Below are 18,426 nucleotides of genomic sequence, written 5' to 3'. Positions count from 1 at the left end.
GAACTAGCGCTTCAGCCTTCATCGTACGAGAAACAAACCAGAGTTTAACCGCTAAAACGTAACCTAACATTGTTTCCTAAAATCAACCAACCAACAAATCGCCAAACTACGAAGGCTCTGACTTTCTCATTGCATAATGAGTGTCATACCCTAATTTTTATCCCTAAGATTTCACTTATCATTCATTTGCGTTCAACCAAGATCACAAGCACGAAATTCTCTTATCCCCTTTATCCTTGGGTTTATCTATTGGTGGAGATCATCAAGCACCCTTGTGTTTTTTTTGTGCATATTTTTTGCTTATGTTGTATAATATAACTTTACTAACCATTAATAAAAATACAAAAATATGTTTGTTACTTTCTTCTTTTTTTGTGCAAGGTATGGTTGGAAATCAAAGAGCAAGAAAGTGTCTAATGCATAAAAGGTCTTGTTTCATGTTCAAAGATGGTCAAAGACTCAAAGCAACTCGCTTTGTGGTTGAAGTTTTCCCAAAGATCAAGCATGGTTTAGTATTGATCCTCAAAGTGATAGTTGTGGCCAACTCTTGGTCAAATGGACTTTTCTTCAATATATGACCTATAGTCTTAGGCCAAACTTATAACAAGCTTCATTCAACTTCATTTGATCAAGAGAATGTCAAGTTTGATGCATCTTTTCAAGGTTGATTCAAGTATGGTTCATGTGTTTATTTCCATGCCATTTTCATTCATTTCTCAAGCAATCATCAAGATTAATCAAGGGAGTTTTAATTTTCATTCATTTGGTGCTCATTTGTTCATCATTGAACCTTAAAATGCAAAATACCTCAATAAATATCAAGTTGGTACATGTATGTTTGACCTAAAATCAAGTATGGCATACCATTTGGTCCAAATACCATAACTTCCTCAATTTTCATCTTTTTTGGGAGCTTCATGGAGCCAAAGGTCACATTTGATGTCTTTTACAACTTTGCTTCAGAGGTAAAACATCAATTCAACTCCTAAACATCTCAAATTTTGAATTGGATTTCAAGTCACATGTGCATAAAATTAGTTTTATAACCTGTTTGACTTATTACCAGACCTGAAATTTTAGGTCACGACCTGATCTTTACCTCCATGCCATATTTAGCTCAAGCATCCTTTAGACATGTTTCTTTTTGCATTTGATTCTCCTCCATGAAAGGAACATTTAGCTCAAGAAAAATCACAAAACACGTGAGTGGATTGGATTTGGCCTAAGCATGGACATGGTGACTTGACCTCTACATTTTGGTACATGACCTGAAACCAAAAATCCACAAAACTTAACTTGGGACCACTTAAACCATGTGCAATTAGTTCCTTATCTCGAAATGCGTGTACCACAATACAAAACGACTTGTTTCAAGACATGGGTCATGTTTTTCACCCTTTGCTTCACACGCTTGGAAAATCATAAAATTCTAGAATGGATTCACACAATTGAGATCTAATTTCACCCTAGTTCTTCATCTTGGCTCACTGATTCAGAGATCTCGATTACTTACCCTTTATTCATCATTTAATTTAACTTTGAAGAACTAGGGTTCTTCGTGTTTTTCTGCAAATTCTCTCTGCTTAGAGCTAATCAATGACTCTAATGAAGAGAGACATGAACGATGAATAGAAGTGAAGCGTGAACGTTCTGTCTTTGTGCTCAAATATCCAAGTTCATGGACCTGCAAAATTGGAAAGTTGGAGGTTGAAGATGACCTGTTTCATGCGCTTTGGTTCCAAATTCAAATATTTATCCAATCAACACGTGACACCTAGCTATCTGTTGGCTGATTTTAATTTATTTTTTTTTAAATCATTTTATTTATTTTTCTTTCAAAATTAATTAAAATAGCTCCAAAAACATTTTTAACTCCATTTTCCCCATAAATTTCTAAAAAAAAATTCTATCACATATGTTTTTGCATAGTTTTAAAATGATTTTAAAGATTTTTTGCTATTCTCTCTTTATTTTATTTTTAATTATTTTGAAACAATTTTATTTTAATAATTTTTTATTCCAACTTTTGAGATCAATTTATATGGACTATTTCTGAATTTCTCAAATTTTTTTAAACATTTATTTGATTATTTGATGCATCTTTTGCATTTTCCCTTATTTTTTTTAAAACCCTTTTTTTAATTGATTTAATATTTTTCTCTTTATTTTAATGTTTGTTTGGTTTCCCTTTTGTTAACTTTAATCAATTGTAGTTGATTGATGCTTCATCTTGTTTGATCGGACTTTGGAATGATATTTTTGATTGATTGAACTTTCTTCATTTCAAATCTATCATTAAATGATCATTTGATCATTTTTGGTACTTTGGATTGATGACAAGTTTATCTCAAGGTATCATGAAGAAGAATGCTTGAAGTAATGATCCAATCCCCTTGCCTTAGTGCTTGATCCTTTCTTCTTCTCCATCTCTTTCTTTTTGTGAGATATTGGATCGAACTCTAGTATGGTCGAAGGGTAGCTTCTTGGTTCGACAGGATTAAGCATGAAGTCGAAGGTTGTTCACATGCTTGTGTCGAAGATGCTAGGGTTGTTAGCATGTTAAATTAGGTTTTAGTGTTTAAACCCTAATTTGTTAAGTTAGCTTTTTTATTAAGTTGACTTGTGTAATGGGCCTTGTGGAAAAAGCCCATTAGTTAGTATGTTAGGTTTTATTATAAATAGCATACTAGTCTCTTAAATAGCATACTAGTTTCTCATTATTGCTAAGCTGCAAATCCTAATTTAGGGTGAGAGAGGTTATTTTTTATTCTTGTAAACTTGTAATCTTGTTTTAAGAGAAAGTAAACGAATAGCAGTTATAACCAATTCTTATGTTCTTCTTATCTTCCCTAATTCCTATTATATTTTGTCCTTGACATCGTTTTTCACAACACTTTTTCTACTTTGTTTTTACTTGTGCTGCATTGTTTTATGAGGGTGATTGTTATATCATTTATGTAACATGTATGACACACAAATTATTATTGACTGACCTAAAATAAGTGTGACTTCTACATAAGTTCATGTACGATTGCTTAAAATAGCGTTAAATTGTCCCAAATAAGTTAATTCTTCGTTAATACTCATTAAGACCTAATAATTGTACTAACTTTTAACATTTGTTTTTTAAGTTTTACTTTAATGTCATTTACTTTTATGCAATTTACATCTCAATCCATTTACATTAATGTCATTTTACATTTCTTTCTCTTTATTTCTCGCTCTTCATTGGTTCATCTCATACCTTGATTCATCTGCTTGCCATGATATTCATCTGCTTAAGTTATTGCTTGTCAAGTTTGCTTATCTTGTAGCTTAATCCAAAGGAAATGACTTCTCATTTTGACCAATGTCAAATGCTTGCTTCATATTGTGGTTAGTACACACACAAAGGCTTTCTCTTGGGCTACCTTACAATGAAACATTTTATTTATTGTCCTTTATTTTTATGCTTTAGGATAATATCTTCATCTCCTCCCCCATCCTTCAATTTTCAACGCTTCTCTCTTTTTCAAAACCTTCTTGTTTCAAACTTCAAACCATTTTTTAATATAACACGCACATGAACCCCGCCATATGCAAATTCAGGATATAGGAGGGAAAATTCATTGGCTTCATGTTAATAAAGAGGGGCATTAAAGTGAATCCAGATAAGTGCCAAGCCATCATTGACATAAGTAGACCCACCAGTGTCAGAGAAGTCCGACAACTAACATGTCGCCTCGCTGGTTTGTCTTGTTTCTTCTCTTGTGCGGGCGATAAGACCTTTCTTTTTTTGCCGCCCTAAAAAAAGAGAAGTTCTAATAGACCGAAGAATGCAAGGAAGCATTCTCAATAATAAAAGTCTCCCTCACATCGCCGCTTCTCCTCACTCAGCCAAAATTTATCTTTTATTTTTTTTAAATGCACATCTTACTATTTTTTATTTAAAAAAATATATTCTCTCAGTTGGATTAAACAATCGAGCTGTAATATTAATTATCTATTTAAAAAATATTTAATTTTCTCTCTTGTTTATTTAAAATTTATCAATTACCTTTGTTGATTTGTCCAGCCGAGAAAAATATATTTATTATAATATAGTCGCTAACTATTAATTTAGTTTCTAACACTTATTCATCTCCATTCTTCTTCAAAATCGAAGGGTCTTTCTAGAAAATATACCCTAGGTGATATTCATTTCTATCCTCTCCATCTAAACGCCCTAACATCTAAACTCATATTCTATAATCATTTTCAAAACATCATTTCTTTCAACACACATAGTTTTCAAACATCAACATATGTTTCCTCCCTTCAACGCCATAACACCATTAAAGCTCAAGCGTAGCTTGAAACTAAGAAAAGATAACAAAATATCAACAAAATTTCCTTCAATGTTGTTTATCTTCTTCATCATGTATTTAATACGTAACTTACCCACTCCACTTTATCCATGCACGTAAAGTTAGTATTTCAACCAGTGTTTTAAGAACCAGACCGGACATCAAACCGGTGAGGGTAATGGGTCACTGGTTTATTGGTCGAATCACTGGATTAGTGGTCGAACTGCATGACTAAATCGGGTTAAACCGGATAATTCGGTTGAATAGACCGGTCGTTATAACAAAATTATATAGGTATAAAATCTGTCAAATCGAATGATTCAGTCTTTACAAAATATAACTAGCACTTAATTTTTTTGAAAATATCATATTATAAATTAATTTACAAGTTCATAATCTAAATTCAAATTTTAAACATAGGTATCACACATAATAAAATAGTACAAAATTACAAAATATAATTACAAACAAAGTTTAATCGCAACATAATCTAATTGAATAATTTTTAACAAAATAATTTCATTGTCTACTAAATTTAATTTTAAGAAAGGAAAAATTGTTTTAATGTTGGGATCTCTTTTTTCAATATTAAAATCATTGGTAACAAAATCAACCGCACCTTCAACATTTTTTTATTTATTTTTATTTTTATTTTATTTCTTTTATTTTTTATTTTAATTTTTTTAGTAAAATAATCAAAACGACGTCGTTTTAATTTTTTTAAATAAAAATAAATAAAAAATGGAGTTAAACCGTCGGTTCAGAAAAACCGCCGATTTTCTCGGTTTTAGCGGTTTATACTGGTTTTGACCGGTTCTCACCGATTCAATGACATATCCGATCTAACTATTGAATCAGACCGGTTACCTGGCCGATTCCTGATTCAATTGGTCCAAGCCGATCTGGTCCGGTATTTAAAGCACTGAATTCAACTAAAACATTATGTTGCATTTGTGGGGACATCTCCAACCAAAGATGAAATTTGGTTGCTCAACTCAATTAGTAGGCTTATTAAAAAAAACCTTAAAATAAAAGGTTGGATTTAATTAAGAAGTTATAGATCTTATTATTGCATTGGTTGTAAACTTTTAAGATATCAAGAAACGGATAGTTAAGGCCACTGACCCGACCCTGTGTGTCCTTTCATCGTCTTTCTAACTCTCTCACTTTATAATAATCATTCATAGTTGAAATTGAATTAACAGCAGAAGTATGGGTAAAAAGCAGCATATATGCCCCCACACACATTAGTTAAAAAGCAAAGTTCTTGAATAGTCACTGTGGCAAATCAGGTAGAGGAAAATCAAGTACACGTTTAAATGAGTCACAGTTCATAATGCCACTGCATCTTGATGCTAAACTTGTGGGATTGTGGACCATATTAGGAACATGGAACCAGGATATTTTCACTCATAGAGGTTTGTCACAACCAACACTTTGTAAATCATTGTTTTTCCTTTTTGGTTATGTTTTCTCTATCACTACCATACTTATCGGTATTTCGAACATGCATGATGCATGCACTGAGAAAATTGGAACATTTGATTAGTTGTTTTTGTTGACAAATTGGACATGGTGTTTTCTTGTTGTTGTGGCAGGACTGAAATTGTTGATATTATGTGATGGTGCTGAGGATGTGAAAACGAAGCGTGTTGTTTGCAGGAACAGGAAAGTTGTAACGACGTTTTCTCAATTTACTAGGCAAGTTTAATACATCGTTTTGTCTTCCAATTTTAATACTTCCTCGTATAGTTCACTAGTAATATTAATAAATTATGATACGAGTATACTCATGTCGGTAATAGCATGTTTTAAGCTACTCTAGTCATTGAGTTAAATAGTAAAAGGCAACACACTCTAGAATTGAGTCAAATAGTATTAAGCTACTCTAGGCATTAGGCAATAAATCTAATTTTTTATAAATATTTTAATAAATAATATTTTTTATAATTAAATTAATAAATCTATTTTTTTTAATTATGAACCACTAAACACATAAAGAAGATATTTTTATATGATACTATAAGTAAATAATAAGAGTGGTAAAACAAATTTGTTATGTCGGATATGTTTGTCTCACTTATATTTTCTATAAGAGTGGTCAAAATTTTAATTCAATAGCATCCACATTTATAATTAATTTTATAATTTTTTAGTTTTTTAAAAATTATTTTTACTTTAATTTTTTAGGCGAGAAACCAATTTTTTTTTGAATAGTTTAAGATAATGATTTCACCACATTGTATTTTAAGAAGAATCCATAATCAACATATTTGGAAGCAAGGAAAAAAACAGAGGATATAAAACATACAGGCACCATTATTTCTTTTGGAAATATCCTCCGTGTTTGTAAACAGTGAATCCATGTAGCAAACAAAACAAAGGGATATAATAACATAATAAATTTGAATATATACACACGTGCCTCTTTGTTGCTAAAAATAACATCTTACAGTGCTCTTCTTTCTCAGCAATAAGCAATATATACTAACACATAATAACTTTGATTAGAGTTATGTAAATAGGGGTCATGTGTTGTCAAAAGTAATATTTTATAGTGTCTTTTTCTCAATTTTTGTCTAAGGCAAACATGTATTTCAACTGGGCGAAAATTCTTGCAGAATTTCGACTTCTGACGGACAGTGCATGTCTTGCCGTCTCGATATCCAAGTTAAATGATTTGTTGTTCGATACGGATAATAGAAAGGTGGATAAGATCGAGTTTCATTAAGACTTGCTTGATACTGATGAAAGGGTGAAATACAATCTTTTTGAATTGAAGACTGATGAAGATTTGAAAGCTAGATAGAGATCATATCACAGTAGGCTAACAAAGAGATTGATTGAGTTGGATGCGACAATTTCTAAGTAATAAACCGTGTCAAAATGTTATATAATAAACAATGTTGTGCAAATGTCTAAGTAATACTAAACTTTTATAATAAATAGTGATGTTATATAATAAGAGCTTAAAGGTAGTGCACTGCCAGTGTAAAATATTTTACACAGTCAGTGCATCACAATCCTTAAAAAGGAATACTTTATATGTGATTTAAAGAAAAAGTTAAGCATCTACAAAAATTAACGGTTATGATTTCACTGACAGTATAAAACTGCTTTACAAATTTATACATTTTTACTGGATTTTTCAAAAAATACGGAAAAACCTTTTGAAAAATGCGGTAAAAATACATTAAAAAGTACAAAAAATACTTTAAAATGCGGTGAAAATTCAAACTTGTCATCAAATGCAAAATATTCGGAAAATTACAAAGGATTTGAAAAAATTCAAATCGCTCCAATAGTTTTTGTGAAAGGAAATATAATGGTAAAAACACAGGGGATGTGGGGGTGCCATGTATAATTTGGAGGCAGGAAGATTTCTCTCTATGGTTGCATCTAATGGGCCAAAAAGCCCATAACAAAAGAAGCCCAATTTAGTTCTAATCGCTGACTTCATTATACTCAGTCACCGACGATTCCCCTCTCCGCGCCCTTACACTGAGATACGAATTTCACCCTTCAACGGAATTTCAATTTAGCGCTTCGACTTTCTTCTTACTTGTTTGTTTCTAACTAATTGTCTGCTTCACTTTGTGAATTCTCCATGATTTTTTGAATTTTCGAAACCGATTTTGAAGTTTCCGTTAACATCGTTTAACAGTTTACGGCTAGGAATGGACGGCGACGGCGAGGAGTTGACGGCACAGGAGACTGCTTTGTATGACCGGCAGATTAGGGTTTGGGGAGCAGATGCTCAGAGAAGGTTTCTTCTTTCTTTCTATTTTCTAAATTGTTATCATTTTTAATTTGATTTTGTTAGTTTTAAGCTCTAACCTAGAAATAGTGTTCTAATCAACTCTAATTAGTGTAGTGATTTTAGTTTTTAATCGTGATTATGTTGTTTTAGATTAAGCAAAGCTCATGTGTTGGTTTATGGAATGAAAGGAACTATATCTGAGGTATACTGGTTTTATTTTGTTATTTTTATTACATTTTATTTTATGAACTTTCATTTTTTCTCGTGTAAGGAGTTTTTTGTTTTCTTGTGGTTGTATAGTTTTGCAAAAATATTGTTCTAGCTGGAGTAGGTAGTCTTACCTTAATTGATGATCGACTTGTCACCGAGGAAGTGCTTTCTTCGAATTTTCTAATTCCTCCTGATGAGAATGTGTATGGTGGAAAGACCATTGCTCAGCTTTGTTGTGATTCGCTTAAAGATTTCAATCCTATGGTTCGTGTTTTTGTGGAAAAAGGTTCTTAGTACGCTCTCCCTTACTGATTTTTCTTCTACATTTATGTTGTATCTGGTTTCTGTTTTTTTATACCGTGTTTTGTTTATCTGTCTCTGTCGTTTGACATGACTTCAGGTGATTTGTCAAGTTTTGATGTCGAGTTCTTCAGCAAATTTGACGTTGTTGTCGTCAGTTGTTGCTCACGTTCAGCCAAAGTACTGTTGAAAATCCTTTATTGATCTATCTATATATCTCTGTAAATTTATACTTTACTTTATGGATATATGTTACTGTAAATTTTCTTTTAAATTCTAACATTGTATTATTTTGCTGTAGAAACTAGCCAATGAAAAATGCCGGAAAGCATCAAAACGTGTAGCATTTTATACCGTTGACTGTAGGGATTCTTCTGGTGAAATTTTCGTTGATTTGCAGGACTATAAATATTCTAAGGTATCATTTCTGTGGATCTAATTTGTCCCGGCATATCATCAACTTTTGTGACTTTTTCTAATTGAGAACTATTCACAATTGATTTCTTGTTAATGCTTTATATAATAACTAATTGTTACTGTTAGGTGTGACATGATTTGAACCCGTGACCAATGTATGTAAGAACGCGAGTCATCTTGTAAGATTGTGCAATCTTATGTCTCAGAAGTCAGAACCACTCTTCTGTGCGGGACTCTGAATGGGATCGGAGAGGTGGCAAGATCTCAAAAGACCGCTGCCAATATTTTTCCCTAAGTTGGGCCGGTTATAGCAAAAATAGCCCTAATTTTTTAATTTTAATAAATTTTGGTCAGCTTTTGGTAAATTCCCAGGTTTAAAACTGTAAAAAGAAAGAAAGTAGAAATTGAAAAGTTTTACTTCTTCCTCACATAAATCCTCTTTCGAGGGAAAATCTCTCCGTTTCTTCTCTTACGGCTTCTCACACCTTCCTCCGCGCCTCAGAACCTCTCCCCTTTGTTCCTCAGTTATAGGGGAATTGGGTGTGGTTCCTCTGTTTCTTGCAAATCTTTTTTTACTTAGTTTTTGAAATTATTTGTGAAGTTATGAATTTACGATTACGAGTATGTGGGAGAATGGATATAGTTTTTTAATCTATCATTATTTTTTAGCATATGTATTTAAGTTTATTTTTTTCCTTTCATTAGAATCTTACAATCTGTGCCTACATTCCTTAAGTTACGATCTTTCATCCCCGATCTTGCCTAGACTCTTGATTTTTAAAACACTTCCCTACACATTTTGTACCCGAAAACCTATGTGCTACAAAATTATGTTGTGCCCCTTTACGTTGGTTATCCACTTTGATTTGTTTTGTCAATCCCCATGTATTTATGTGATGATGGTTAATCAGATAACATATATTTCTCTTCAATTTATGAAAATGATGAAGATGGAATCTATTGAAATCCTCATCTGTTGTAGGGGTTTTTCCTTGCTATTAGTGATAGAAGTCATGACGGCAAGATTTGTGGGTAAAATGAATCACATTAAGCAGGAAACCTAGTTAAAACAAAGGTTGGGATGGATGAAAAAATTTATTCCAGTATTATCAATGATGCTTGGGATGGATAAAAAATTTATTCAAGTATTCTCAATGATGCTTGGGATGGATGAAAAATGTATTCCAGTATTCTCAATGATGCTTATGGTTGCGGATTGTAGTATGTTGGCCATTTGATAATTTTGGTTTATTAAGAATTTTATTAACCTTGTGTGTTTTGCCCTTATCTTTGTAACAACAGCAAAATGCTCTTTCCAGTTCTAGAATTCTAGATGATAAATATATGTGAATACTGTGCTTGCTTCTACAACTACCACTATTTTTTAATGTTTCGTTCTTCCTTGGCAGAAAAAAATGGAGGAAACTATTGAATGCCACCTAAAATATCCAAGTTTTGAGGTATGTGCGTCTTAATTCATTAATGCTGCATTTGTATAGTGCATGTCTTTATCTTTTGTGAAAAATCGTTGATGTCTCTCAAAATAGTATAGTATTTACTATCTAACATAGAGTCTTGATGAGTTGCAAACCTCAAGACTTTCTATATGTTCCAAATGTTATCTAAAATATTCAATGAAAAAAAAGATGGTGAATCAAGATAACGATGACCATGAGATACTTGCACTTCCTCTATTGCATGACAAAAAATTATTATTATTGCTATAGTCAACAATTTACTATCGGGTATTTTCATGGAATTTTTTAAAAAGAATGGTCGAATATATTCTCTCTTTATAACTAGACTCCTTCTCTCACTCACAGATTTCTTTTAGCTTTTTGATATTAAGAGCTTCAATTTATATCACAATTTCACTAATTTGATAATTATAAGCTTATATTTTAAAACAATTATTCAAATATGACTATGAGAAGTTATTTCTATTTGATCATTATATATATATATATATATATATATATATATATATATATATATATATATATATATATATATATATATATATATATATATATATATATATATATATATATATATATATATATATATATATATATATATATATATATATATATATATATATATATATATATATATATATCATAGGCTTAATTACAGTTTTGGTCCCCCTATTTTTTCGGATTCACGAAATTGGTTCCCCTATTTTTAATTTAAACAGTTTTGACCCCCCTATTTTAGATTTAAACAATTTTGGTCCCCCTTTCATACTTTTTCACTTAAAATTAACGATATTTTCACTTTTTAAATGACAGATTATTTGTAAAACATGAGAAATCATCGTATATAAACTTATTATTGAATTTCGTAGATAAAAATATAAGTTAAAAAATAAAAAATCTCGTCGATTTTTTTTGAAAAAATATGAGAGGGGGACTAAAACTGTTGAAATATAAAATAGGGGGACCAAAACTGTTTGAATTTAAAATAGAGGGACTAAATTCGTGAATTAGACAAAATAGGGGGACCAAAACTGTAATTTAGCCTAAATCATATATATATATATATAATGATCAAATAGAAATAACTTCTCATAGTCATATTTGAATAATTGTTTTAAAATATAAGCTTATAATTATCAAATTAGTGAAATTGTGATATAAATTGAAGCTCTTAATATCAAAAAGCTAAAAGAAATCTGTGAGTGAGATAAGGAGTCTAGTTATAAAGAGAGATCGTGTTTTTGAAATAATTATTTCATTAGGAAATCAATTGTATTTATTAAATAGAAAAAATTCATAGTTAAACGAATAAATATATACTTTTGCATTAAAAAAAAAACTGAAAGGAAAAGATTTCGTCGTGTCATTGGATCCTGACATACATACAGTGTATAGTCAAGATCGAATGTTGGATCTTAAGATTTTATGATCTTACGTGCGCTGAGGTTTGCAGGTTCTAAATTACCACATTTTGTTGATTTTGCATTAAAGAAATTGGCCATTATTAATTTCAAATAGAAGATCTACAATTAGGGTTATTATGAACTCCATTCCATTTTGTTCTTCAATGTACGTTTTTTTTAAAGAATCTTTACTGTATATGTTAGGGAGTGAGTTTCAGTCACCACTTCTGCAAAGTCTAATTGTAGTTCACCTGGTAACACAAGCTCCATGTTGTCTCTTCTAAAGGAACACCTGCTAGTCATTTCTAGCTTATCCATGTGTTTTGCTTATTTTACGTTACAATGAGTTATGTGTAGTTAAGAGCTTCATATTCCTAAGTATGTCTTTTTCTTTTTTGCTACAGGATGCTCTATCAGTACCTTGGAGGGCACTTCACAGGAGAATGTCAAAACTGTACTTTGCAATGAGAGGTTTGTTAAACTATGCAGCTTTTTTTAGTGAATAAAATTTGTGAAATTAGAAAAAAATGATTCAAATCAATTATCAATTATGAGGCGGAACTTTTATTCGGAAGTGTCTGCATAAGGGGTTTAATTGATTAGGTCTTTCAACTACGTCATGCGAGATGAGAGAAGTAGAAAGCAAGAGTATTCATGGGTTGATTCAGTTTGGGTTAAAGCAAATCCAGCCTGATTGCGTTTCATCTTGGATTTTTTTTAGTCAATTCTATTAAGATTGAGTTGGTATATAAATATGACAAGGAACATGATCCAAGAAACTTAGTTATGCTAGTAAGAATGTCAAAATGAACAAATAAAAACGACAAAAAGTATAGAAACATTTTATGTATTATAGTCTAAAATGCAAAACTCAGTTTTCTAAACCCATATCATCCAATTTAATAAATTATGTTTGAATTATTGTGTTTATCAAGTCAAATCAGACATGCCTAATTGTGAGAGGGAGAGCTTACGTTCCGTAGGCTTGTTGTCTTTTATGTGGAAAAAGTCTTAATTTATGTTCGAAGTGTATCAATTGCAATTACACTATTGTTCTGTCCAAGACAAATGTACAATTAATAACATCATTTCATATGTCACAGTAATAGAGAAGTTTGAAGAGGCTGAAGGTCGTAGTGCGGGAGATGTTTCGGAAGCAGATCTTTCCAATGTTCTCAAGCTTAAAAAGGAACTTTGTACTGCACAAGTATGCTTGCTGGAATTAGTTATTTATGTTTTTAAACTTTATTCATCTGATCATTCTGTTTACGTTACAGTCTCTCAATGAATCTCATGTTCCCGACGCTCTTCTAGAAAGATTGGTAGCAGATACAGCAGAATTTCCTCCAGTTTGTGCTGTTATTGGGGGAATCCTTGGACAGGTATTTATCATCTATTATGATTTACACACTAAGATGTCTTGCAATAGTTACTGACCATATTTACTATTGTAACATCACAGGAGGTTATCAAAGCAATTTCTGGAAAAGGGGACCCCATAAAAAACTTTTTCTATTTTGATGCTTCTGATGGAAAGGGTGTTATAGAAGACATATCTGATTTAAACGCTGGAAAGTAACTTCTCCGGGACAGTGTTTCTCATGAGTCACAGGCAATCCTGGTTGTGAATATCGAACCTTTTGCCGTATTAGCTGCTCATTTATAGTTAAGTAATTAGCTTTTGATAATTTTGGGTTAGAATTGTCTTGAAATGTAGACACTCGAATGTATTTATGCTGATCTTCAAAGCCGTCTTCGAAGTTGCAAAGCTTCGTGATGGTTAGGAAAAAAGCTCGACGTGTTTATACCCACCCTGGGTTCTCTAGTGGGTAAACCTGGTTAATTGAATTTATATAGTGATGATTTTGCTATAGTTGAGTTGATGACATCTTTAGTAAAAGACTTTTCTCCTAAAAATACACTTTACATACTATTTTAGCCACTAATCTTTTATCATTTGCAAATTGAGATGATACACATCAGGCCATTTAGCCTGGGTGATGAATACATGTGTTAAAACAATTTATTCAGATCTGAAAGGGAATATGTACTGAGAGATGTCACTCATCAACGGCAAATTACTAGACATTATACTTTACATTATTTAGTTGATTGCTTGTAATAAAGCTTCTCAAGATCTGGTCAAAGCTTTCAGCCGACTTCTCGACAGGGTGAATATGCATCCCTTCATAAGTTGTTTCCACGATCTGCTCGTCTTTGGAATGTCTTTGGATTTGTTTTCTTACATTGCATCCTCGATACGAGCATTTGTAATAACTCCTGAATTGTGAGACAAAAGGATGGCAAAATTCAGATAGTTTTCTTAGAGCTGAAAAAATGTAGAAGTAAATATGTATTCAAATCCAAGCTATGAAATAATGGCACAAACCTAGGGAATTTGCTATTTTTCACTAACTTTTCTCCATACTTTCTCCACTTGAACCCATCATCTAGTATATCAATCTGACTCCTTGTTTGAAATACATATCTGTGCTTCATGATTTCTTTGCAGTTTCTCTCGCTTAATTTCTCTTTTCTTTTAGATTTTATTTCATTTTGAACTTGAACATTAGAGCAACTACCGCGATTAACTTCAAAAGGAGAAGCATCAAGTGAAGCTGAGATAGGCAATAACACTTCATGTTTCTCCATTGATATTGACTTGAGGTAGCACTATAGATAGGACTATTACTTAAATGATGCATGTGTTATATATAATATGGATAAATGATGAAGGATGCATGCATTTTCTAAGGAGATGAAACATGAGGGCGGCAAGAATGTCAACATTTATGGTCAAGGCCAAATTTATCTGACTAAGATAAATTGATTCATGAAATCAACTGCATAAGATTGTATAAAATGGATGGGGGTGCCGTGAATAACACGGAATCTGATTTTCTATGTTCTTTTTATCTAACTTTGTACTAGTACATTGTTTTTGGTTTTTATTCGGAAAAAAAGACGTGACAATTTTGAGAACAGGAAAAAACGTGCTGGGAGTATTAAATAGATATTCAATGAGAAATATGAGACACACAACATGGAGATGGCTTATGGAAGGTTTGTTAAACCACTGTGGCAGACATTTGAAGACTCGTTAAAAAGGACCACCTATTGCCAGTTTCCATGAAATTGCTTGTGAAAAGTTTATTACTCGCAATTTGTCCAATAAATAAAACATAGTAAAGATAGTTAATTGATAGTTGATAATTGATACTTTGAAGTTATCTAAACCAACTAAAAAAAATCATGTCATACTAATGAGTCACCAAATCCTTCTCTGGTATAACTCAACTTTTCAAATTAAGATGAATTTTCTATTAATTGTTGATGTTGCTAGTGCGTAACACTAATAACTTTTATTACAAATATATTTGAAGAACGATTGTTCAATACCTTATACAAGTTCACTATGGGAAGGACACTATTATTAACCAGATACATCTTACTGAGAGTTTTAAACCCTAGTATGTTTCATTTTAACCAATGTTTATTTTTTCTATTTAATTAGTAATCTTTACAAAGTCCCTATTTAATCCCTTATAAAATTTAACTGAGCCATGTTAGTCAATCTTCTAATAATTTTTTCAAACGATTTTTTTCTATTTTTAAATCGTGACTGAAATCTTATTTTACGATTGTTGAATTGAAATTATTTGTGAAGGGATTGTAGATAAATCATTGCGTTATTAGGATTTTTTTTTGGCTTATTATCAGGCTTATGAATGAGTGACTACAATTTTTCTTGTTATGTATTCTTGTGTATTAGGTGTTGTTATTGTTTCAGTTGTTAATGATCTTTTAAGAAGGTTTAATACTGCTACTGGGGTGATTTAGGCTAATTTGTTATTTTTGTAAATAATACTTGTGGCAAAAATAATACACATGATATCTTGGCAGAAAATTTGTTTATACCATATTCCTTAGGTTTTGATGATAACAAAGTATTTAATGAACAATTAGATATACTAACATATGTTCAGGCGTGCAGGATCATTAGTCAAAAAATTTATCAGGCTCTGACTCTGATTGAAACATATGAAGAGAAGTTTGAGACTCCAATGACTCAAATTCTAAATGATAAAATTCTGATGTCTCACAAATAGGTAACTCATCTTATGGTGGAAACTGAAGATCATGTGCAAAGGAACTTAACCTCTGACCCGTACTCAAATTTTGAAAGTAGATCTATCTTGTCAAGTCCAATTACGGTTTACAAATAGAAAAAATCGTTTGAAAAAAATATTAAAAGAGGGACTAACACGACTCAGTTAAATTTTGTAAGGGTCTAATATCGAATTTTTTTCTTATCGACTAATTTGGACTCTTTCGTTTTTGTGAGGGACTAAAAAGAGTCTTCATTGGCAGTCCACTCACGGTTCAAAAGTAAGAAAAAAACCGATTTGAAAAATATATTAGTAGATGGACTAACATGGCTCGGTTAAATTTTGTAAGGGATTTCTTAAGAATTTTTTTTTCAGGGACTAATCTAACCTCTGCAGTTTTTGTGAGAGATTAAAATCGACCTTCACTCAAAATTTTTTATAACATTTTTATAATTATTATTAATGTAAAAAAAAAAATTAACTTTTCAAAATTTTAAGGGCCTGCTAAAATTTGAGGCCTTGCAGAAGGCCCTGTGCTGTAGTCACAAAATTAAATTAATTATATATTATTTTCTTTAGCTCAAGAATCAACAGTAGATTAATTGATCATGTGTCTATGATTGGATATGTATTTCCTTTTGGATGGAGTATATGTCTATGATTGCCTATTCTAACAGGCACAATATTTACAATAGATGAAAAATCATACTATATTTCACGCCTGAAAAACACTTTTCTTACTTTACGTCACATTTTTTTCATTGTTGCCTGAATTAATTTCTTTTAATGTCACCTTCATTTTTTTCTTGACAAAATATGAACAGAAGAACTTAATAGAATTTTTTATAGAAAATTTAGTAGAATTGATAACAGTTTGATTTTTTTAAATTTTAGATTATAGTTTTTCATTGATTGTTTACTAACTTTATTTTTGTTGTATTCACTTGATAATTTACTTATAAGTTATCTGAAATTCAATTTTTTTTATTTTTTCCGACATAACACAATAATATTTTAGTTTAGTTGAATTAACTGAATTGTAGGAACAGAGGAATAATTGTTGGAGGTATAGGGTAAAAATTTCCATCCATTTTATTCCAATGTATGTATAATGTATGGGCTCCACAAAGCATCTTGCCATGCATCTTCCATAAACAAGAACAAGAAAATGAAATAATTTCACCAATCTATGTTATACCTTTTGCCTAACAACGACCGATATTTCAGCCTTTTAACATATCATGTAACTTGTGTCAAAAATAAAATCATATCATGCATGTGGCTCGATGTAATTTTTCATAGTTTTTAATCATCAATATAACTAAACTATCCAAATATGCAACCTAAAAATATTTTCATAGTTTAAAAAAAAATAAAGATGATGAATCTTTTTTCGTAAAATAAATACTAGTGGCTACAAAATAAAGGAGTTGTTGTTATCTGGTGTCTACTCAAAGGGGTCCAAACTTAACACTTAAGTAATTACTACTATAATAAAGATTGAAAGATTGATTTGATAGGTCAGTTGAAATGTTTTAACGACCCATACCTATGACCTATCTAATTTGTTTCCATTTTCCAGATTCCACCAACTACTATTTTTTTGGTATGCATAGCTTTTTGTAGAACTACAACAATTAGTAGTATTATTTTGGAGATTTTCTATTGTATTATTACTACTATTATACATGAAATTACGTTATTATAATTCTACTACAAGAGTAACATAATACTTAAGGTTACAGGCCTATAAGTTGGTACTGGGCCCAAAAGTTAGGCCCAAATTCCCGGCAAACCTTTCTCTTCTGTTAGTTGGTCTCTCTGCATAACTCCTGACAAGTCATATGAAAATGTTCAACAATTTGTTGATTTTAATGTTTCGTGGTGATAAAATGAATTAGAAATTGATGGGACTTAGCAAGTGACCCCATTGTCGCTTGTGAGTGTAACTCTTTTTATTATAAAGTTCATGTTCATGTGCTAGGACATTGAGCTTCCACGTCAATAAAAAACATTATTAAAAATTTGTTTGATATCTTGATATTAGACCAGTTATTAATGATGATTAGGGATGAGATTAGACTCAGGCAAGATAGACTTTGTCAATTTAAAGTTTGACATGATTAAAAAAAAAATCAAAGATTTACTATTAGATTTGCACTCTATCAAATGTTTATGTTTTGGTTTAAATTTGAATTTTTTAATAGTTTGGTTGATATGTTGAATTTGTACTTTGATCTCGCATGCGTATTGTCAAAAAAAAATTTAAACATAAAATCGAGTTTATTGATGCACATGGAAAAATCAATTATTTTGTTTGATATAGAATTTCAAAAGGTGCTTGAAGACATTATAGTTTGTGGAAGTTATTTCTTGGGGGAGTTACGAGAATTTATATTGATGGTGATTTATTTACCTATTAGA

At 31.2% G+C, this 18,426-nt stretch overlaps 2 protein-coding genes across 2 annotated transcripts; one reads left to right on the top strand and one right to left on the bottom strand.

The window, feature by feature from the left end:
• The first annotated feature begins 7,730 nt into the window (after window positions 1-7,730).
• On the top strand, window positions 7,731-13,764 carry LOC131603592 (SUMO-activating enzyme subunit 1A-like). The gene is made up of 11 exons (XM_058875957.1): window positions 7,731-7,889; window positions 7,990-8,091; window positions 8,236-8,287; window positions 8,386-8,581; window positions 8,696-8,775; window positions 8,897-9,013; window positions 10,422-10,472; window positions 12,298-12,364; window positions 12,997-13,100; window positions 13,171-13,275; window positions 13,356-13,764. Exons 2-11 carry the CDS (start codon window positions 8,003-8,005, stop codon window positions 13,470-13,472), a joined length of 978 nt encoding a protein of 325 aa, XP_058731940.1. The 5' UTR covers window positions 7,731-7,889; window positions 7,990-8,002; the 3' UTR covers window positions 13,473-13,764.
• Window positions 13,765-13,904: 140 nt separating this feature from the next.
• On the bottom strand, window positions 13,905-14,760 carry LOC131603593 (probable WRKY transcription factor 43). The gene is made up of 2 exons (XM_058875958.1): window positions 14,283-14,760; window positions 13,905-14,173 (listed from the first exon to the last, which is right to left on the bottom strand). The coding sequence occupies exons 1-2, from the start codon at window positions 14,543-14,545 to the stop codon at window positions 13,975-13,977; spliced, it is 462 nt and encodes a 153-aa protein (XP_058731941.1). The 5' UTR covers window positions 14,546-14,760; the 3' UTR covers window positions 13,905-13,974.
• Between the last annotated feature and the right edge of the window lie 3,666 nt (window positions 14,761-18,426).

This window comes from Vicia villosa, linkage group LG5 (genome assembly GCF_029867415.1).
Source record: "Vicia villosa cultivar HV-30 ecotype Madison, WI linkage group LG5, Vvil1.0, whole genome shotgun sequence".
NCBI lineage: Eukaryota > Viridiplantae > Streptophyta > Magnoliopsida > Fabales > Fabaceae > Vicia > Vicia villosa.
Note: the sequence above shows the minus strand (reverse complement) of the source record. Positions and strands in the feature narration are given on the sequence as shown.

What these genes read in the sequence shown, in the direction of transcription:
- LOC131603592 (XM_058875957.1), top strand. Translation starts at nt 8,003, where the DNA reads ATGGACGGCGACGGCGAGGAGTTGACGGCACAGGAGACTGCTTTGTAT. An exon ending in TCGTGTTTTTGTGGAAAAAG is followed by an intron (nt 8,582 to 8,695) that starts GTTCTTAGTACG and finishes ACATGACTTCAG; the next exon opens with GTGATTTGTCAAGTTTTGAT. An exon ending in GTTGCTCACGTTCAGCCAAA is followed by an intron (nt 8,776 to 8,896) that starts GTACTGTTGAAA and finishes ATTTTGCTGTAG; the next exon opens with AAACTAGCCAATGAAAAATG.
- LOC131603593 (XM_058875958.1), bottom strand. Translation starts at nt 14,545, where the DNA reads ATGGAGAAACATGAAGTGTTATTGCCTATCTCAGCTTCACTTGATGCT. An exon ending in AAAAATAGCAAATTCCCTAG is followed by an intron (nt 14,174 to 14,282) that starts GTTTGTGCCATT and finishes CTCACAATTCAG; the next exon opens with GAGTTATTACAAATGCTCGT.